Below are 21,581 nucleotides of genomic sequence, written 5' to 3' on the forward strand. Positions count from 1 at the left end.
TGCCCTGAGAAGCAGTGACCTCTCCGAACCCCAGCACACAAGGACTGCCTGGAAATTCTCCATTCCAGGCTTCCTCAGCTGGGGCCCTGGAGTTGCAAGCCAGATGTGACAATGACCCGACTCTCCAAGGGAGATTTTAATGAGCATTTCCTACTGAAGTTCTGCCAGTGTCCCAGCTCACAGCTGCCCTGAGGGGTGGCATTCCTCATGCAGTCCATATCCTGACCCCAGCCTCTCTGTTCCTCACACCCCTCCAGGAAACTTGCCTTCTTCATGCACCCTTGATGAATTGCTCTACTTTAAAACTAACTACAATCCATTAACTCAGCAGCTGGTTTCTACCTTTGGGGCATTTCCCCTGCTCCAGTTGCCCTCCCTCCAGGCACACACTGCTGCTCAGGCCTGCATGAGATGCAAGCCTTGCATTATGTCTTTCCACCAGAGCTCTGCAGACACTGATGGGCTTCAAAGGCTGTTGTGTTTAGCAACAGGAATTGTGGAATTGTTTTGGTTGGAGAAGACCTCTAAGGTCATCAAGTCCAGCTGTCACCCCCACCCCGCCATGGCTATTAAACTGTGTCCCAAAGTGCCATGTCCACGTGTTTCTTCAACACCTCCAGGGATGGGGACTCCACCACCTCCATGGGCAGGCAGAGACGACCTCCTGCTGCGTTTTCTGGTCCCCCAGCAGCGCCCCCATGCGCTCCCTGGCTGGCGCTGGCCTGTAGAGGCAGCCGGCAGCACCCCACGATGTGCTGCTGTTTCCTCTGCATGGTCCCAGAGTAGGAAGGGGCAGTTCCCCGGGCACTGCGGTGGTCCATGGTGACTCTAAGGTTTGTGTGGCTCTCACCACCACCAGCATCTCCTCACCCGCGGTGTGTCTGAGATGTGGGACTGAATGTGGCTTTCACAGGCTGTGCCACTTCCATCGGGCACCTCACACCAGAACCGGGTTTCACTCCCATGGACTTGGGCAAACCCAGCCCAGGTTTCACTGCTGGGCAGGGGCTGGCTGGAGGCTGCTGGAGCACCACAGCGAATGGCTGCGAGGGCTGGGCAAGGACAGCGGCCGGGGGCTATGGGGAGGGCTGAGACTCCCCCATGCTCCCTTTACCTAGCCGGACCTCCCCGGGCCGCAGCCGCTCCCTCCGCCCCGCCCGGTGCCACCCCGGCGCGATGACGTCATGGCCGGTGACGCGGCGCCCGGCGGCTCAGCGGAAGCGGCGGGAGGCGGCGTGTAGCCGGCGCCGGGGCGGGTCGGTGTTGCCGGAGCTCCAGCCCCTTCCTTCTTTCTCGGCCTCGCCTCGTTTCGCTCCGCCGCAGCAGCCGCACCGATGAGCGGGATCCGAGTGTCTAGCGGGCGGCCCGGGGCGGCCCCGGCGCTCACCTGCCTGCTGCTGCTGGGGCTGCTGCTGCCCGCCGCCGCCGGCGGGGGATGCGAGTTGGAGCCTGCGGACGGCGGCGGAGCCCGACGGGGAACGCGGGGAGGCGTCGCCCCCTCTGCCTCTGCGGGGGACCCGGCGGCCGTGGCAGGTAACGGCTCCGCGCATCACGGCGGGGCGCGGGAGGCATCGCGGCGGCGGCGGCGGGCGGACGGGCGCTTTCCTGCAGGGGCTCGGGGCCGGCTCGGTGCGGCTCTGCGGAGGGCCGGGCGGCGGGGGTCCTGCTGCGGCGGCGGCGCTGCGGTACCGCCCCGGCGGGGTCGGCTGGGCCGCGGCTCCTCCCGGCACGGAGCCCGTACAGGATGTCCGTAGGCTGCCGGTGAACGGCGATGCTGCGGGGAACCGGGGCCGCCGCTTCCGCCTCTGTCTGCAGCTGCCTGCGGAGCTCTACCGGGTGCGACCGGGGGCTGTGCCTGGACAGGAGCTGGGCGCTCTCCCGGCGGGACCGCGGCTGCAGCGGTCCCGCACCTGCAGAGCCATTCCCGGGAAGGAGCCGGGCGTCCTCCCGGTGGCACCGGGGCTGTTCCCGAGCAGGAGCCGGGCGCTATCCGGCGGGCCCGGGGCTGCGGCGGCCCCGACGTGGGTAAGGTGCTGCGTCCCCCCGGCACGCTCCCGGTGCCGTTGTAGCGCAGCCAGGTACAGCAGTCACCCAGGTGCCCATCGCGGGGGTCTCCAGGGTACGGGGGAGAGTGTTGCCGTCGCCTGTGTTACAGAATTGTCCCTACCCTTGTGCCGAGGGCAGGCGCGGGGGTGCCTGCGGCTGCAAACTGCAGCTGCACCAAAACATGCAAAATAATCTCATTTTCAGCAGCTCTGACGGCTCCTGGAGGGGTTTAGGAGAGACAGAGATGCTGCGCTGAGGGACATGGTTTAGTCGCAGCCTTGGCAGAGTTACAGGACTTAAATGATCTTAGAGGTTTTTTCCAAGCTCAACAATTCCATGCTAGTATGATTTTATGGCTTGTTTATATGTGTTCTGCATCTGCTGTGCAATGAGCAGTGGGAAGCTTTGGGCCTTAGAGGGTTCTCTGAGGAACAGGGGGTTTGTGTGCTGTGAAGATACTCAGAAGCAGAAGTTTGTGGTGTCTCATGATGGGCTGCTCAGAAAGCTGTCAGTGGAAGGAGGCAGAGTGGGAAGGAAGAAGAGAAAAACCATTCCCCTTCTGATCACAGCAGTGCGCATCAGTCAGACGAGAGGAAATGGCCTGAAATTGTGCCGGCGAGGCTTAGGTTGGGTATTAGAAGCGTTTTCTTCCCTGCAAGAGTGGTCAGCCGTTGGAACAGGCTGCCCAGGTAGGTGGTGGAGCGCCTGTTCCTGGAGGTGTTCAAGGAATGCGTGGACATGGCACTTTGGGACATAGTTTAATGGCCGTGGTGGTGTTGGGTTGAAGGTTGGACTCGATGTTCTTAAAGGTCTTTTCCAACCCAAACAATTCTATGATTCTAAGATTCTGTGATCTTAATGAAGCTGGAGATCCCCTGTCAGAGCAAAAATCAGATGGTTGGACTCGATGGTCTCAGCTTTTCCAACCCAAACAGTTGTAAGAGTCTGTGATTGAGATCCCAAGCTGAAATGACTGAACCTCCAGGGCTGGAATAACACAGGGGCTGCTTTTCCACACCACCTTTAAAACCTGTGAGTTTTGATTGTAATTAATGACACTTCTTGCCATGGCTGTGAAGTGGAGATGCAGGCTGTATGATTTGGGGATGCTTTGAGGATGCAGCACTCCTGGAACCTGCATTGTGCTGTGTAAGCTACAGCAACTGGAATGTCTGTAGCCGCCAGCTCTCCTGGGGGGCTGTAGAAATCCTGCTCTGGAACAACCTTTTGTTTGTCAGAACAGAATTCATCTGGCTGGAGGTGGCTCTAGATGGTTCTGGCTGGGTATGGTGCTGATGCTGCCCTCACCTTGTAGGCTACAGGGAAAAAAGTCAGTTCTGGTGTATTTTATGGACTGTACAAGTGCTAAGATGCCTGTGAGCTGTAGGGGTGTCACTTCCCCCTCCCAGCAGTGGATCTGGTGAGGAAATATATTTATTTGAGAACTTTGGTGTGTTGTAAGTGGATCTGTTGGGCTGCATGGCTCAAACTGGAAGAAGCTGGATTGAGATGAGCCATGAGGAAATTCTTCCCTGTGAGGGTGGTGAGGCACTGGAACAGGTTGCCTACAGAAGCTGTGAAGGCTCCAAGGCTGGAGGTGTTCAGAGCCAGGTTGGCTGGGGCCTTGAGAAACCTGGTCTAGTAGGAGGTGTTCATTTGCTTGATGAATGCATTGTTTCAGTTGGTTACAGAAGCCCTTTCCCTGTCTAGTAACTGCCCTCCTGAGAAGTTCAGATTTCCTCTTGGCAAAGCTAGAATATCTCCTGAAGGTTGGGAGGAAACCCGCTGCCATGTCCAGGGGGTGATTGCAGTTCTGGTATCTGTCATTCCTTCAAAGTTGAAACTGGCAGCTGTGGCATAGGGTGAGGGGGGGATTCCAGTGCTCCTCTGGAGAAGAGCAGAACAAGTTCTGGATTCAGTCAGTTGGATAGGTTTGAGAGTCACAACCCAGAAGACACAAAGCTGCTGAGTATCAAACGGTGCACAGGCAGCAGAGTCACAAGCTGAGCTGAACAAGCATCTTTGTGCAGCTGGCAAAGGTGGGCGCTCACCTGGAGTGTGCTGATGCATCTGGAATTACAGAAGGCAGTGATTTGTTTTCTGGTTTGGTTGCACTTTTGTGTCCACCCTGAGCATTCCACAGGCCAAAAAGCATGGAGAGAAGGTGGCAGTGTGGGCCAGGAGGCTCAGAGCCTGGGGCTGAAGCACCAAAAGTATTGAAGTTTTGTTTCATTTTGGAAGTGGGAGAGGCTGTGGGAGAGGAATGCATGTCAGAAACTACTCACAGAACCACGATGATTTCTCTCTCTTTCAAAACTTTTTCCATTTATCTGTGGTTAAGATGTAGGTGAAGAGGAAGTCAAGTGTGGTGGGCGAGAGCTATGTTAAATATGGGCTGGAAAGTTTTACCTGTCACAGGGAAGTTACGGGGATTGTTCAGGAAGTTTCTGGCCTTGGAGGTTTTTGTTGGGTTGGAGAAGGATGCCCAGGGAGGTGGTGGAGTCCCCATCCCTGGAGGTGTCCAAGAAATGTGTGGACATGGCACTCTGGGACGTGGTTTGATGGCTGTGGTGGTGTTGGGTTGTTGATTGGACTTAACAGTCACGGAGTCACAGAATGTTAGGGGCTGGAAGGGACCTCAAAACCTCTTAGAGGTTTTCCCCTAACCAAACAATTCTGTGATTGTAAGAAGGTAACAGAGGTCATCTGAACACTGCTGAAGGTATTTGGTCACAGACAGGACAATTAGACCAACACAGCTGTGTTCTTCTGTCTGGGACACCATGGGGGCTGTTCTCTGTTCTTTCTGGCTCCACTTGCTCGCTGCTTAATTTGGTATGAAGCTTTGAGGAACCCTCTGTTCTGAGCCTGGAGATAACACTGGCTTCTCACAGTCAGTTTATTGACTTTTAATTAAGTTGCTTTTTAATTCCACATAATTGGCGGATTCTTTGCTTGTTCGAGGGTCTAAATTTAATCCATGGTGGCGGATTAATTTGACTGCCTTTGAGGTGAGGCACAGGACCTCTCTCTCTCTCTGCCAAAGAGGTTTCTCTCAAATAATGGCTTAGAATTTGGAAGCAGCCGGTTTTTAACTGCAGGGCTGCTTGTGCTTGATGGGGAAACGATGGGCACCAGAATTAACCTTTTCCTGACAGTCGCTCAGATACATGCTTTCCCTCCCCTTTTTTTTGGTTTTTGGTTTTAATCAAGTTTCTATTCAGGAACTCCTCAGTCATTTTAACACTGAGCTGTTCAGGTTGTTCAGACTTGGGCAGTTTTGAAGTAAGGATCCTGGGCTGCTTCAAGAGAAGCATTGGTGGATGGGTTGGACGCGATGATCTTGAAAGTCTCTTCCAACCTGGTTTGGTTTATTCTAAATAAAGGTTTATTCATAGCCAGCAGCTCGAGGGAGGTGATTCTCCCCCTCTACTCTGCTCTGGTGAGACCCCACCTGGAGTACTGCATCCACTTCTGGAGTTCCTATTACAGGAAGGATCTGGATGTGATGGAATGTGTCCAGAGAAGGGCCACGAGGATGATCAGAGGGCTGGAGCACCTCTCCTGTGAGGACAGACTGAGGGAGTTGGGGCTGTTCAGTCTGCAGAAGAGAAGGCTCTGAGGGGACCTAATTGTGGCCTTCCAGTGTCCGAAGGGGGCTACAAGAAAGCTGGGGAGGGACTTTTTAGGGTGTCAGGTAGTGACAGGACTAGGGGGAATGGAGCAAAACTGGATATGGGTAGATTCAGATTGGATGTTAGGAAGAAGTTTTTCACCATGAGGGTGGTAAGACACTGGCAGAGGTTTTCCAGGGAGGTGGTGGAAGCCTCATCCCTGGAGGCTTTTAAGGCCAGGCTGGATACAACTTGATGTAGTGTGAGGTGTCCCTGCCCATGGTAGGGAGGTTGGAACTGGATGATCCTTGAGGTCCTTTCCAACCCTGACAGTTCTGATTCTAGGATTTCTGGAAAACATGTGTTTGAAGGACTAGCTCCAGAGGATGGGGCAGTGCTGGTGTGGGGCCAGCACTTGTGGGGCAAGCATAGCATTCCATAGGATGGCATCAGAAAGGTGAGTGTGAGACTACAGAAGGGAGCTTTCTGGGCTGGAATAATGCATTGGGAAGCTGATTCTTGTGTGTGTGAGAGACTTTGTGTTGGATTAATGCAGAGGGCAGGGATTTAGTCAGGCAGCAAAATGGTCTTTGCAGGGTTGTTTTGCACAAGTCCTAAAAATTTGTGAGCTATGAGACTTGTGCTGCTTCCCTGCAGACTGCTCTTTGTGGCTGACAGGTTTCTCTAGTGATGAAAACTCAACATTGCAGGCCTGCTCCTCTCCCCTCTCCCCTCTCCCCTCTCCCCTCTCCCCTCTCCCCTCTCCCCTCTCCCCTCTCCCCTCTCCCCTCTCCCCTCTCCCCTCTCCCCTCTCCCCTCTCCCCTCTCCCCTCTCCCCTCTCCCCTCGGGAAGACAAATTCCAAGTCTCTTCTCCACTAAATGATGTTGACTTCAAGCTGTCACTTTATGATAGCATCTCATTCCAGTCATTCATCCCTGAAATCTAATTGGTTCTGTTCTCAGTTTCATTAGGTGTTAAAGTTTTTTAATGTGTTCTTTTAGTAATGAAGAGTAGGAGAAACCCAGCAAAGAGGCTTTGGTAGCTCAGTTGGCAGTTGGTGAATCACCATAACTGCTAGGTGCAGCTGGAGTTATCTGCATTGGTGGAGGAGTTTGGAACAAACACTAAAACCCCAATCACCAGTCAGGAGAAATCTTGGCCTTTATGTAGTCAAGTGGCACTGAACCCCACTCAGAGATAAGAAGTCAAGCTCTTGTAAATTGGCCTGCCCATAGCTGAGTATTTTTGCCATTGTAACTCTTCAGTGCTGCTGCTGGTGTTCCCTGAGCTTTTTCCCTTGACCATCAGCTTCACATCTCCTGGACATGTTCCTGCTCTCACTGCTGGGGACTAGCCAGGGTATTTAGCTGAGTTTTGGTTTTCTTGCCTTGCAGTAGGAGTCTGTAGCAGACCCTTTCTAAAACCCTCCCAGCGCCGCCCCCCCCAGCATGTTTTTGGCTCGGTCTCATCCCTCCATCAGCAGGTTTTTGCTGTCCCTTCAGCTCTAAGCTTCCTGAAGACAGCTCTGCTGTTCTGGGGCCTCCTACCAGATAGCTGCTCCCACGCAACTTGGGCATGACTCATTTGCTTCTAACCAGCCTCAGCGATGCTGATCTGTCACAGCTGGGCTGAGCTGCCTTTTCTGTGGCAGAGGAGGACTGGACCCAGTGACAGATCTTGATAAGATTCTCCATGATGATACCATCACCGTGAAAAACACCTAAGAATGCAGCTTCCTTTTTGAACGTGTTTATGAAGTATTTTACAGGGAGGTTGTGGATATCCCCTTCCTGGGGGTGTTCAAGGCCACACTGGATGGGACCTTGAGCAAGCTGGTCTAGTGAAAGGTGCCTCTGCCCATGGCAGGGGATTTGGAATGAGATGATCTTTAAGGTCATTTCCAGCCCACACCATTCTGTGTGATTCTATGAAGCAGAGGATTTGATCTCCCTTTAAATGAATGTTTAGCTCATGTGCTGTCAGCTTTAGTGTCCATTTTGTGTTCAATACCTGCTTTCAGTCAGCACCGGGGAGGGAAGCGCACTGCAAAGAGCTGCAATGCACTGGGAAAGCTGGGACAACTGGTCTAGTTTTCTTTCTTTCTTGGTAATCTTTAATGCAAAAACTCAGAAGCATCTGATTTTACATCAGAGTTGGCTCCAACTGACTGCAGGAGCCCTGATAGAGGGGAAGGCTTCACTGGAATGAGTCTGTTCCATCCTACCTGTGAAAGTGAAAAGCCTTTTGAAATGCAGCAACTCGAGATGGTTATCATGATCACACACGGCATGTGCTGGGAGTACACCTCTGGCTTTACCCCGAACCAAACACAGAGCAAGGCGTGTGCAAGTCATTACATAAGTTGGGGCTGTGCTGCCCTTGGATACCACCGAGGCTCTCCCGTTGCCATGGAAACTCCTCGGGTAGCTGCCGGGCGGGGGGAATCAAACGGTGCGGTGCGGGTAAAATCTGGACTCGGCACAAAGTGGTGAGTGCCTGGGTGCTACCCGCTGGCATTGCTCTGCTGCCTGCCTGCGAGCGCTTCACACCTACCATGAGTGCACTGGGGTGGAAGGGACCTCTGAAGGTCATCTACTCCAACCCCAGACAGAACTGAAGACAGTTTCTAACATTCTTGGTTTGGTTTGGTGGGGTTGCGCTGTGTTTTGGTCCCTCACCCTGTTCCTTTTTCTCTCCCTCCTTTCCTTCCCCACCTTCATGCTTTATCCTTTTCCCCTCTTTCCTATTGTTCCCTCCCCTCCTTTCCTTTCCTTTTTTCCCCCCTCCCCTCCTTTCCTTTCCTTTTTTCCCCCCTCCCCTCCTTTCCTTTCCTTTTTTCCCCCCTCCCCTCCTTTCCTTTCCTTTTTTCCCCCCTCCCCTCCTTTCCTTTCCTTTTTTCCCCCCTCCCCTCCTTTCCTTTCCTTTTTTCCCCCCTCCCCTCCTTTCCTTTCCTTTTTTTTCCCTCCCCTCCTTTCCTTTCCTTTTTTTTCCCTCCCCTCCTTTCCTTTCCTTTTTTTTCCCTCCCCTCCTTTCCTTTCCTTTTTTTTCCCTCCCCTCCTTTCCTTTCCTTTCCTTTTTTTTCCCTCCCCTCCTTTCCTTTCCTTTCCTTTTTTTTCCCTCCCCTCCTTTCCTTTCCTTTCCTTTTTTTTCCCTCCCCTCCTTTCCTTTCCTTTCCTTTTTTTTCCCTCCCCTCCTTTCCTTTCCTTTCCTTTTTTTTCCCTCCCCTCCTTTCCTTTCCTTTCCTTTCCTTTTTTTTCCCTCCCCTCCTTTCCTTTCCTTTCCTTTTTTTTCCCTCCCCTCCTTTCCTTTCCTTTCCTTTTTTTTCCCTCCTTTCCTTTCCTTTCCTTTTTTTTCCCTCCCCTCCTTTCCTTTCCTTTTTTTTCCCTCCCCTCCTTTCCTTTCCTTTTTTTTCCCTCCCCTCCTTTCCTTTCCTTTTTTTTCCCTCCCCTCCTTTCCTTTCCTTTTTTTTCCCTCCCCTCCTTTCCTTTCCTTTTTTTTCCCTCCCCTCCTTTCCTTTCCTTTTTCCCCCCTCCCCTCCTTTCCTTTCCTTTTTTCCCCCCTCCCCTCCTTTCCTTTCCTTTTTTCCCCCCTCCCCTCCTTTCCTTTCCTTTTTTCCCCCCTCCCCTCCTTTCCTTTTTTCCTTTTTCCTCCTTTCCTTTTCCCCTCTTGTTTTTTGCCCCCTGGACCCTGTCCCTTTTCTTTCTCATCCCCAAAGCACAGCATTCCTCAAGGCCCTGTTGGAGAAACCCTCAAGCCTGTATAATGGAAAGTTCTCCAGAGTTTTCATTGCAATCTGGACATGGAAGCTCATGCTGTAGTCCAAGGAGCCGAGAGTTTGAGTCACAGTGCTGGTTGGAGCGGAGCTGTTGGCTCTGCTGGGTCGTCAGAGTTTGAGTTAACAGGAGCCACTGACCTCGGTCTTAATGCTTTATAGTGAGGGTTTGTGTGTTCATCAGGAGCAAATGTCCTCTCCCCAGACGTCATGCACTAATCCTGCTTCTCTGGGGGCTCCTGGATGCAGGGGTCAGAGAGAACACATAACTTGTGTACAAAAGCATGAGCAGCACTGGGATGGGTGCTGAGTGTGCCTGGGTTGTGAGAGACTTGTGCAGTAGCTCAGGATTTGTAGGAACGCAGCAATAGCTTTGATCCTTTTCCTCTGAGCAGTGCTTTCTGCTTCCTACCTTCTGCATTATGAGGCTTTTAGCAGCTGTTAGCAGCCCTCTTCTGCTGTCTGCAGTGAAAAATGCAATGCTCAACGTTTGGGGGTTTGTGTGCTTTGTGGTTATTGCTCATGTGTAAGAATTTGTCCTGTGCTCGGCTTCTAAAGCTGGGGTGAGCAGTAACCGGAAGCTTATCTGAAACCATTTGAAGCCGTGTTTGAAAGCCAACCTTGTGGGAGAGAGTTTCAGACAGTGGAGTAACAAATTGGATTTCTAAGCTCTGTATTTTCCCCTTAAAATGGGAAAGGTCCCATCCCTGAAGGCGTGGTAGGAATGAATGCTGCTTCTTGCTTTGTGGTTCAGAAGGCAGCAGGGGGTTAGGTGTCTGTGATCATTCAGCACACGCAATAGTGTTACACAGATAAAGGAATGGTTATGCTGCTTTTCATCAGCTGACTGTGAGCTGGATTAGCTGAAACTCAAGAGTTCTCTCCAAGTTCAGTATGTTTTGTGTGAAAATTTCCTTCCAACCTGGGGCCTTGAGCAACCTGGTTTAGTGAGAGATGTCCCTCCCTGTGCATGGCAGGGGATTTGGAGCTGGATCATCTTGAAGGTCACAGGATCACAGGATGTTAGGGGTTGGAAGGGACCTCAGGAGATCATAGAGTCCAACCCCCCTGCCACTGCAGGGCTGTAGAATCTACCGCAGGTGGCACAGGAATGCATCCAGATGGGTCTTGAAAGTCTCCAGAGAAGGAAACTCCACAACCTCTCTGGGTCCCTTCCAACCCAAATAATTCTGTGATTCTATATTATTTAGACAGGAAATGTTCACACAGACATTATTTTATCCTTAACAAATAACTCCTCTGGACTTCTGTCAGGGTTGGTTATCCATAGCTGGAATATTCTTTGTCTTTTTTCTTCTTCCTCTCTTCCCCCCACCCCGTGTAGCATTTGCATGAGTGGCTCAAGAAATGAATTTATTTCTTTTAATGTTTACAGTACAATCCCTGTTTACATTCAGTGAGCCTTGCTAGGAAATTAGCAACATGGCTTTTGTTAGTCTGCTGAATGAGTACACTGCACACAGGATTTTGAATCGCCAAGTGCATTCCTCCCCCTGCCCTGGCTGGGCGCAGCAAGCAGGTGAGCTTGGGTTTGTACGCCCAGCTCGAAGGCAAACACGAAGCACAAGCCTCCTGCTGTTTCTCTCTAGTTGCAGCCTGGAAATGACAAGTTTGATGAATTCTCCCTGGGTTCGAAACGCGGGTGTTTGTATTTGAGCAGCAGCAGGCGAGGAGCGCTGCGCTGCAAACAAATAAACAAACCCACCCAAACCCTGTGAGCTCTGGCGATTGGGAAATAAACACCAAAGCGAATGCTGCTGGAGTGGGAGACTCCCTTCTCCTCCTGTGGTTTTAATTTTAGATGGCTGTATTTAGAAGGCTGCAAGGTAACCTGTTGCTGCAGCATTGTGTGGCTGCGTGAGAAACGCCGTTCCTCGGCTTAGGCTGTTTGCATTGCCTAAAGACAGATTATTTTGAAGTGAAAAGTCAGTGCCTTTTGTTTAGTGTTAAGGCTTGCTCACTCCTTTGCTGCATATGGTAATTAGACTGTAAAATACCCTATGGCTCCAATACTTGTGCCATGATGTGCGGCGGGAAGGAAGGAGATATCCTTTACGATGGGGGGCTTCTAGCAGCCGAGGGGATGCATCAGGGCAGCTGTGTCTTCCTCAGGGTCTGTGCTTTTAATGTTTCTTTGAAGGACTGAACTTTGCCAGTACACTTTTAGAATAGAATAGAATAAACCAGGTTGGAAAAGACCTTTGAGATCATTGTGTCCAACCTATCATCCAACATCGTCTAATCAACTAAACCATGGTACCAAGCACCCCATCAAGTCTCTTCCTAAACACCTCCTATGATGGTGACTCCACCACCTCCCTTGACAGCCCATTCCAATGGGCAATCACTCTCTGTGTAGAATTTCTTCCTAACCTCCAGCCTGAACCTCCCCTGGCGCAGCTTGAAACTGTGTCCTCTTGTTCTGGTGCTGGTTGCCTGGGAGAAGAGACCAACCTCTGCTGGTACACAGCCTCCCTTCAGGTAGTTGTAGAGAGCAATAAGGTCTCCCCTGAGCCTCCTCCTCTTCAGGCTAAGCAACCCCAGCTCCCTCAGCCTCTCCTCATAGGGCTTCTGTTCCAAACCCCTCCCCAGCTTTGTTGCCCTTCTCTGGACACGTTCCAGCAACTCAACATCTTTCCTAAACTGAGGGGCCCAGAACTGGACACAGGACTCTTGTCCTGCCTGGCTCATGTTCCCTGATCATATCCGCTGAGACACTGCTGTGAGAGCCATCAGGGTATGGGAGCTACATCAGAAATGGGAGACAGGGAAATTGATTCCATTTACTTGAGCTTATGAACCTGCATTACAGATTCAATGGGATTTCACCCCAAACCTGTGTTTTGGGTGTGGGCTCACAAAGCTGCAATCCCTGTGACTTGGCTCTGCTGCAGGTGGGTACTTCACCTTGTGTACTGTGTCCAGTTCTGGGCCCCTCAGTTTAAGAAGGACATTGAGACACTTGAACGTGTCCAGAGAAGGGCAACAAGGCTGGGGAGAGGCCTTGAGCACAGCCCTGTGAGGAGAGGCTGAGGGAGCTGGGATTGTTTAGCCTGGAGGAGGCTCACATGAGACCTTACTGCTGTCTACAACTACCTGAAGGGAGGTTATAGCCGGGAGGGGGTTGGTCTCTTCTCCCAGGCAACCAGCACCAGAACAAGAGGACACAGTCTCAAGCTGCACCAGGGGAAGTTTAGGCTGGAGGTGAGGAGAAAGTTCTTCACAGAGAGAGTTGTTAGCCATTGGAATGTGCTGCCCAGGAAGGTGGTGGAGTCACCATCCCTGGAGGAGTTCAAGAGGGGATTGGACATGGCACTTGGTCATGAGGTGTTGGGTGACAGGGAGGACTTGATGATGTTTGAGGTCTTTTCCAACCTTGTTGATTCTATGATAGGGACAGGAGCACTGTGGCTCTGCTGCTGTGAAGGCTGTTCTCTGCTGTTGATTTTACCTGCCCTTGGTAAAATCTTGGCTGCCCTTTGTGCTGCTGGCTTTATCCCTTCCTGCTCACTCCCTGTGCCCCCACCCCCCAGCAGCTCTTTCTCTTCTCATAGCTGGAGCTGAGCTGCTCTGGAGGAACTGATGGAGCTGGAAGCTGATACTAGTTTTTGTTGGTTTTTTTTTCAGCAGGATCAAGTCCTTGCTTCAGTTGAGTGCACAGGGGCATCTGTGAGGAGATAACAGGTTGTCAGGAGGTAGCATTAAGCCCTCGAAGTGGAAGCCCCACATGCCAAGTACATAGTGACTGAGAAGGCTAAGGCAGATGGAGCTACTCATGAAAAGCAGTACAAAACCCAGGTGTTACCAACTGTGAATCTGAAAAATGACACTCACAGCTGTTTTGGAGGTACTTAAAATATGTAGAAGGAGACTTTTGGATTCACAGGAGCACAGAATGCCAGGTTGGAAGGGATCATCTGGTCCAGCCTCTCTAGGTGATAGTCGTAGAACCAAGATTTTAGTAGGGCTCATTGAAGAGATTATTTATCATAGGTGATAACAACTCAGCCTGTAGAAAAAGCCCTCTTATGGAATGAAACTTTTGTTTTGGGAGTTAAATGGTTGGGTATTTTTTACCAGTTGATTTATTACAACAGAGTTCCTGTCTCAGCACTGCAATCACTTGCCTGGCATAACTATTTCCTTTAAATCAGAGCTGATCAAATGTGGTTTTATTAACACAGGACAATGAAGACAGGTCTCATCCTGGTTCAGCTGTAGATGTTGGAAAGGAAAACCCCTACCTGAGCTCTTAATGCAGCCAACTGGCTGTGTTTAAGCTTTGTTATAAAAGAATCCAAGTCCAACTGGTTTGTTTGCTTTGTTAGGTAAACATCCTTTCTAAGGAACTCTGCATCTGTGGTGTGTTTCTTGCTAGTCACAAAAGCACTGGTTTGGTGTTGCCTCCTGTCTGTTTGTAGTATCTGTGATCAGTAGTCACGGGTCTCATGTCTCTGGATGTTGGCAAATGGTAGGACTTCCTTAATGCCATAAAATGGCTGTGGTCAGGCCAGAGGAACTGCTGTTTCCTTACAAGAGAGTGATATGTGATCGTGGGTGAAATGTCACCTTCATGGGGAGAAAAGGGGTGCATCTTCATGGCACTAGGTGGTTACAACCAGGAGCATTGTACTCTTTATCTTAGGAGTGAGTTGAGCTGGATGATGAAGGGGGGTTCTGTGAATCACTGTTGCCTGCAGAGATCTCTGATAGGTGTCATGATGCTGTAGGACAGGGTGATGAGATGGTAGCATCAACGTGCCAGAAAGTGGGGCAAGGGGAGGAACAAGGAGGTGGTTGCTATTCAGTGTTTTCATGCCATTAAGGGTGTACTTGGACCGGGTTTGACTGGAGCCCTGATCAGCTATTGGGAGTTGAGATTCCTGGGAGTAATGGTGGGGTGTTCTTTGGAAAAATCTTTGTTGTTGGTCACAGAATCACAGAATTTCAGGGGCTGGAAGGGACCTCGAAAGGTCATCTATTCCAACCCCATCTAGTCAGGAGGAAACACCACAAATGGGAGGTAGTGTGCTAAGGACTGTCACTGGAAGATGCAGAGCTGGAACAGGCTGCCCAAGGAGTCAACATGCCTGAACGTGTTCAAGAAACATGTAGACATGATTTAATGGTCATGGTGGTGTTTAATGGGCATGGGTTGATGGTTGGACTCGATGATTGTGGAGGTCTTTTCCAACCCAAACAATTCTATGACTTTATGAATTAGAAGATTTGAATAAAGCTTGCCAGTGCTTTTGTATGTGTGGGTTTCTGTGTGAGAAGAAACCAGGACATGTTGGGCTTAGAAGGCCTGCCCTGGGGCTATGGGTCTTTGGAAGCTGAAGCCAATATAAATATTGACAGCTGCAGTTCAGTCTCTTCCTCATGCTGTGCAAGGCTGAGCAGCTAGATGGACACCTTTGCATCAGCATGGCCAGGTCCTGTGCTCTTGGGAGTCTTCTGTCAACCTGCAAGGCCCAGCTGTGTTGTGTGAGACAAGGCAGTGTGACAGATACTTGCTGCTTCCCATTGCCATTTCAGGTGTGGTTTGTGCAGATGTGCAAGGTGCCTGCTGAGAAGGTGGGACATTCTTCTGGAAGCATTTCACCTGGCCTCTGGTGTGGCAAACTGCACCAGCAGTTATGCAATGAGGTTCTGGGAGGTGTTACTAAGGGGAGGGTTTCAGCTTGAGGACTGGGAGAATCTTTGCTGATATTTAATCTATAAGTGGGGTTTCTTGACCTGTTGATTGGTGTTGGTTTACAGCCTCCTGAGTGGCAGTCTAAAGCTGAATTGTCTTTCCAGCTAGAAATTAGTAGAATGATGAGGACTTCTATTTTGTTTGGTTTTGTTATTATTATTCTTCTGAGACAGTTTTAGTTTTCCATGGCCAAAATGCTATCAGTAGCAGATTAGCATTCTTAGAGAAGCCAGAGAACAAAACAGCCATTGTCTTAATCATTGCTTTCATAGATTCATAGAATGGTTTAAGTTGGAAGGGACCTTAAAGATAATCTATCTCCAACCCCCCTGCCATGGGCAAGGACATCTTCCATTAGACCAGGTTGCTCAAGGCCTCATTCTTTAACTGGGAAACTAGCTCTTGATTATTCAGTTGAATAGAACTGTTGGAAGTTTTAGCAGAAATGTTATAATCAGTGCTACTCTAACTCTGGTCTCATTTGGTATGAGACTGTGTTTTGGGGTCTGTGAAGTGTTCTCAAGAAGGCTTCAGGCAGAGGATGAGTTTTCTCAACACTAGGATGATGCTAACCTGCTTAACTCTGGATACAAAGCCTTGCTGTCTGTGGGAAAGGAGCCAGCCACTGCTCTTTTTGCCTTCAGCTCTGCCTGTGGATGGAGATATTAGGCAGCTGTAGTGTTGTAGGTAGTAGTGTGGCAATTCTGAAGAGCTTTGGAGAATGAGCGTTCCCTCTGGAGCTCCTACCAGGCCTCTCCTTTTTGCAGCATGTTGAGGGAAAATAAATAGTTTTGCAGACTTTGTGGCTTCTTCTCTCCCTCTCTCTCTCTTTTTCTTTCCTTTTTTTTCCTCTTTCCTTTCTCCAGAAGGTTTCCATGGCTTATTGGAATGAAAATGATTGTTTCACTGCTTCTCATCTGGTTGTGAATACTTCCAAGTGAAGCTCTCTGGTCTTGCTACGGGTTCTGCTCGACCAGTGGCTGCAGAGAGGTTTCATAGATGTGCCTAGGTCGGTTTGTCTATTTGAAAATGTTTTTGCTGTACACAAAACCGAAAGCAGAAGTGAAACACTTGGCTAGGAACAAGGGTGTTATGCACAGGAAAATGAAGTGTGGTGTTTGGAGGAGGGAAAATTCAGCTTTGCCAGGTCTGTGCTGTGTGTTCTCAGTGATCGCAAAGGACAAGCTTAGTTCTGCTCTGTTAATTGGGAGTGAGAGGCTTCCTAGCTGCAGGAAGGAGCATGCATTCCCTATCCAGACAGAGATATAATTATGTTTTCCTTGGCAAGTTTTGTGTTCACAGCTTTGGAGAAAACAGCCTTAAAGATGAAGTCGTTTGGCGTTCTCTGCATAGGGCTGAGAACTGGAAACGTCAACTGTGAACTGCTGTGGAAAACATCAGCGTGTGTCCTGGGAAAGCTGTGGAGGAACTGGGAATACAGATGCTTGGGCGTTTCAGAGAGCTCCTTTGGTTTGGCTGGGCAGTGGATTTCAGGTCAGAATGGGAGCCTGGAGCATCCTGTCTTGTGTAGAACTAAAGCACATCAGGCGCTTCTCTGAAGTGCTGTGCTTAACCCCAGGGTTGTTGGATACCTATTGGGGAGCAGACTTCCCTGATCTTGGTGTTAGTAGGTGTAAGGTAGAGACATTAACTGGAGATCAGAAATAGTAAGACTGGAGGTTAGGAAGAAATTCTTTGCAGTGAGGGTGGTGAGACACTGGAACAGGCTGCCCAGAGAAATTGTGGATGCCTCTTCCCAGGAGGTGTTCCAGGCCAGGTTGGATGAGGCCTTGAACAACCTGGTCTCGTGGAAGTTGTCCCTGCCCCTGGCATGGGGGTTGGAACTAGATAACCTCTGAGGTCCCTTCCAACCTAAACCATTCTGTGAGACATAGTGGAGAGTAACTGATGACGTTCATACTGGTGACCGGTGCAGGTGCCAGCACTGTGGCTGAAGTGGCAGGGCAGGTAAATGCTGTACTTGTGTGCTTGCTGGCCCTGACTTTAAGGAGCCTGTTCCTGTTTGCCTGAATAACAAACCTTTGGCTCTGCCATGGTCTCTTGTTTTATGTTCTTTGAGAATGTGGCAGTGTTCAGGAGCGGGTGTTTCAGACCACGCAGACTTCAATCTGTGGTGGAAAAGCATGCTCAGGTAGCAACTGCTCTGCACAGTTTGCTGCTTCACTTACTCATTTTCATAGATTCATAGAATGGTCTGGGTTGGAAGGGACCTTCAAGATTAAGTTCCAATCCCCCTGCCATGGGCAGGACACCTTTCACTAGACCAGCTTGCTCAAGGCCCAATCTAACCTGGCCTTGAACACCTCCAGGAAGGGGGAATCCACGACCTCCCTGGGCAGCCTGTTCCATTGTCTCACCACCCTCACTGCAAAGAATTTCTTCACAATACCTAGTTTAATTTGTTTCACTCTAAATCTAGTTGCATTTGTTGTTCATCCCTGCACAGTCCCAGGACCCAGAAGTGTTGAAATGCATGTCTGTGGTGTTACTTGATCAGAAGCTCTAAGCGTGGGATTCATTTCACATCTCTTGAGGTGTTGGTGTCTGAGCTGGAGTCTGGGCTCCTTGTAGAACAGTGAACTACTTGTGCCATGAGGTAGAGAGCTCTGTTTGACCATGTGAACCACACCACAAACTGCTCCCTCTGTCAGTCACATTTCTATGGAGACTGAAGAGACCACAGGGCAAAAATGCTCCTCTCATGGCTTTCTTGTATTTGGAGATTGCATTGGGTTGGATCTTCAAAGGTATTTGTATGAGAACTGCTCTAGAAGCACCCTGACTAAGCAGCCTGTTTAAGTTTAGAACACTAAGTCAGGTGTTTTTGCCATGTTTCTTTCATGTATTTGAAGGTTTTGGATGCTGCAGAGTGAATACTGACTGCTGAGGTTGGCTTAACTAATTAATACCAAACTAATTTGGTATTGATGTTCATAGGGCCTTCTGCAGTGCATTGAAGTTGTGTTTTCTGTGTGGTTTCAAATGCTACAGGGTTAGGTTTCAGCCCATCAGTAACACTACCTAGGAAGCTATAATTAATGTGTTACTCAGGGGAGGTGATGTTAACTCTTTCTACCCATCTTTGATAGCCTCATTAAGCTGTAATTTACAACTTTCAGAAGGTTTCAGTCTTCTTAGTAGCTGACAGATTTACTATAGAGGATGATCTGTGCCTGCCTTCACTTCAGCTTTTGGCCTGTTTCACAGAGCGTGGGAATGGTTGGGCTGCAGTGTAAGGAAATTTTTTTGGAGGGGTATAGTGTTTCATAAAGCACTTTGTAAGATGCTTCTAAATGCCTTAGCAGCTGAATCGTGCTGGTGCATTTGTATTGCCTTGCCTCCTGCACCCCGACAGATTTGTGCGTGTTTTTGAGGTTCTGGTCGTCCACCCCAACCTCCTGACAGCAGCCTTCTCACCTAGTCTGACTCACCACTTCTGCTCTTTTTTATGCTCCAGTTTCAGAAGGGAACAGGAATGCTGAACAGCTAAATACAGGCACTCTCTGGCTACGCTTCTGATGCAGGAGTTGTGTGGATCCTGTAAAATGCTGGGTACCACAGCAACTAACTACAAACACCATGTAGGCTCTGGAAGGAATTTCCATGCTTTGCTAGATGGCTTTTTATTTTTGTGGCTCAGCTGGTTTTACACCTATCTGCCTGATAAAGAGTACCAAAAGTAAACAGTAGCCTACCAGAAGTTCATGCAGTTCTAGAACCCTTAACAGAAAAATTGTAGCTCTGCAGATAAGATGGAAGCACAGCTCTGCAAAAAAAAGGAGAGAACAATTCCACCTCTGCATTAATTGCATCTGGGAACTTCAAGTCACATTTTGTACTTCACAGCTCTGCTGTTGTGCTAAATTAGAACTGGTGATGTTCTCGCCCACAATTGTTCAGTGCCATGCAACTCTGGTGGAGTTAGTCACAAGCAGAACATGCTCTGCCTACTCTTTGCAGCTCCCAGAGCTTTGGAGTTGCTCTCAGTGCTTCATTACCATTCCTATGTGGTTTACAGGAGGAAGGAGAGTTGTGGGCAATGTCTTTTTTTTTTTTTTCTGATGGCCAAGACCTGTCTTTGGAAGATATCAGAGAGCCAGAGAAAACCCAACAGCTTCAGTTCTGGGCCCCTCAGTTTAAGAAGGACATTGAGACACTTGAACATGTCCAGAGAAGGGCAACAAGGCTGGGGAGAGGCCTTGAGCACAGCCCTGTGAGGAGAGGCTGAGGGAGCTGGGATTGTTTAGCCTGGAGAAGAGGAGGCTCAGGGGAGACCTCATTGCCCTCTACAACTACCTGAAGGGTGGTTGTAGCTGGGAAGGGGTTGGTCTCTTCTCCCAGGCAACCAGCACCAGAACAAGGGGACACAGTCTCAAGCTGTGCCAGGGGAGGTTTAGACTTGAGGTGAGGAGGAAGTTCTTCACCAAGAGAGTCATTCATCATTGGAATAGGCTGCCCCAGGAGGTGGTGGAGTCACCATCCCTGGAGAGACGTTCAAGAGGAGATTGGACGTGGCACTTGGTGCCATGGTCTAGTCATGGGGTCTGTGGTGATAGGTTGGACTCGATGATCCTCGAGGTCTCTTCCAACCTGAGTTATACTGTGATACTGTGGTGACATAATCTGCAGCTCATTAGGAGGCTGAAATTGTGTGGTGGCTGAGGATTTTCTGTAGTGGTTCAGAGTAGCTGATGGGATTCTCTTGACTTTCTGTTTCCTTCTTGGACTGGTGTTGGAATCTGTGGAGAGTTCCTGCCTGTTTTACCTGGCTAATAAAGTGGGGAGAAATCAGCACTGATGCTGAAGGTCTGGCATGTACTACTGAGCCTCAGATGGAGTCTAGTTGGAGGTGCACCTGCTGACTGCAGGGGGATTGGACTGGATGACCTTTGAGGGTCCCTTCCAACCCGATGCAATCTGTGACTCTGTTTCTCATGCCATCCATGAACCCGCTTCTAGAAATCTGCAGGGGACCTCTAGATACAAATCCTTTAATAACTAAAAATATACTGAGCAGTTGTGGTGTGTCTAGTTAGAATGATTTACTCTGCCATGGAAGTTCTTTAATGTGTGTCTTTTTTTCTTCTTCCTTTTTTGTCTTTTATTCTCTGGCCTTGGCTGCCTGCCCAACCTTACCTTCACTTTTGGTCACACCTTTTGTTTACCTCCTCACTTGAATGTCCAAGGGAACTTGCAAAGCAGTGTGTTCAAAGGAGAAAATAAATCCAGAAGTAAGAGGAAAATAAATCCAGAAGTAGATGTATTTCTTTGGGGTGTGTGCAGCTTTTGCTTTTGTGTTGTTTATCAGGTGGTTCAGTTCAGGTAGAGGGTGAATGATATGAGGGTGAGCACTTGAGAAATGTTTTTTCTTTTACTAATAAAGGCCATGCAGAGCTCTTTAGATCAGCTGAGGCCTTATTACTGCCTGAATTGATTTTGACCTTTTCTGCACAGTTAGTGAATGCTTCTATCACAGCAGTCAGAGTTGATGGTTGACCCACCACTTCATGTTGGGAATTATTTTAGTGTTCAGTCTAACACACAGAAGAGACACAAAAGGCTTTTATACATGTTCTGGAACCCTATTACAAGAAGGGTTTGGATGTGCTGGAATGTGTCCACAGAAGGGCCACGAGGATGAACAGAGGGCTGGAGCTCCTCTCCTATGAGGACAGACTGAGGGAGTTGGGGCTGTTCAGTCTGGAGAGAGCTCCAAGGAGACCTTATTGTGGCCTTCCAGTATCTGAAGGGGGCCTACAAGGAAGCTGGGGAGGGACTTTTTAGGGTGTCAGGTAGCGATAGGACTAGTGGGAATGGAGTAAAACTAGAAATGGGTAGATTCAGATTGGATGTTAAGAAGAAGTTTTTCACCATGAGGGTGCTGAGACACTGAAACAGGTTGTCCAGGGAGGTGGTAGAAGCCTCATCCCTGGAAGCTTTTAAGGTCAGGCTGGATGTGGCTGTGAGCAACCTGATCTAGTGTGAGGTGTCCCTGCCCATGGCAGGGGGGTTGGAACTAGATGATCCTTGAGGTCCCTTCCAGCCCTAACAATTCTATGATTGTATGTGGCATTAGAACATTAATATCCCTGAGCTGGACCCCTTCTTGTATATAGCCATGCTAGTAAATAACTGAATGTTCCCTGAACATGGCATGTTTCATCACTGCAGTCAACATGGGCAGCTTGCAGCAGAAGGTGGGGCAGAATGGACTTCATGCCTGGCACAGTGGTGAATGTGGCAGCTAGCTTCCACTGCTGCCCATCCAGGCTGGAGAGAGGAGAAGCAGGGAAACATGAGGCAAGTCTTTGGAACTGGTAAAAGTTTGCCAGTGTGGCCTTGGATGCTAACTGAATGTGGTGAAGAAGCTAGCTGAAGTTGTCAGTGGCATGAGGGATGAGCCAGGG

General features: G+C 49.6%; 1 protein-coding gene across 4 annotated transcripts in view; it reads left to right on the plus strand.

Annotated features, from left to right (window-relative positions):
• Positions 1-1,268: 1,268 nt before the first annotated feature.
• The window catches only part of STIM2 (stromal interaction molecule 2), an 85,874-nt gene continuing 65,561 nt past the window's right edge, over positions 1,269-21,581 (plus strand). For 3 of the 4 annotated variants that reach the window (XM_068137537.1, XM_068137538.1, XM_068137539.1), the window contains exon 1: positions 1,269-1,533. In XM_068137537.1, the coding sequence (XP_067993638.1) occupies positions 1,335-1,533 (199 nt within the window). In that variant the 5' untranslated portion in view covers positions 1,269-1,334. The remainder of the gene's footprint in view (positions 1,534-21,581) is intronic. The other variant, XM_068137536.1, reaches the window with a different exon arrangement.

This window comes from Melanerpes formicivorus, unplaced genomic scaffold (assembly GCF_026170545.1).
Source record: "Melanerpes formicivorus ecotype bairdi unplaced genomic scaffold, bMelFor1.0.p_v2 SCAF_4, whole genome shotgun sequence".
Lineage (NCBI taxonomy): Eukaryota > Metazoa > Chordata > Aves > Piciformes > Picidae > Melanerpes > Melanerpes formicivorus.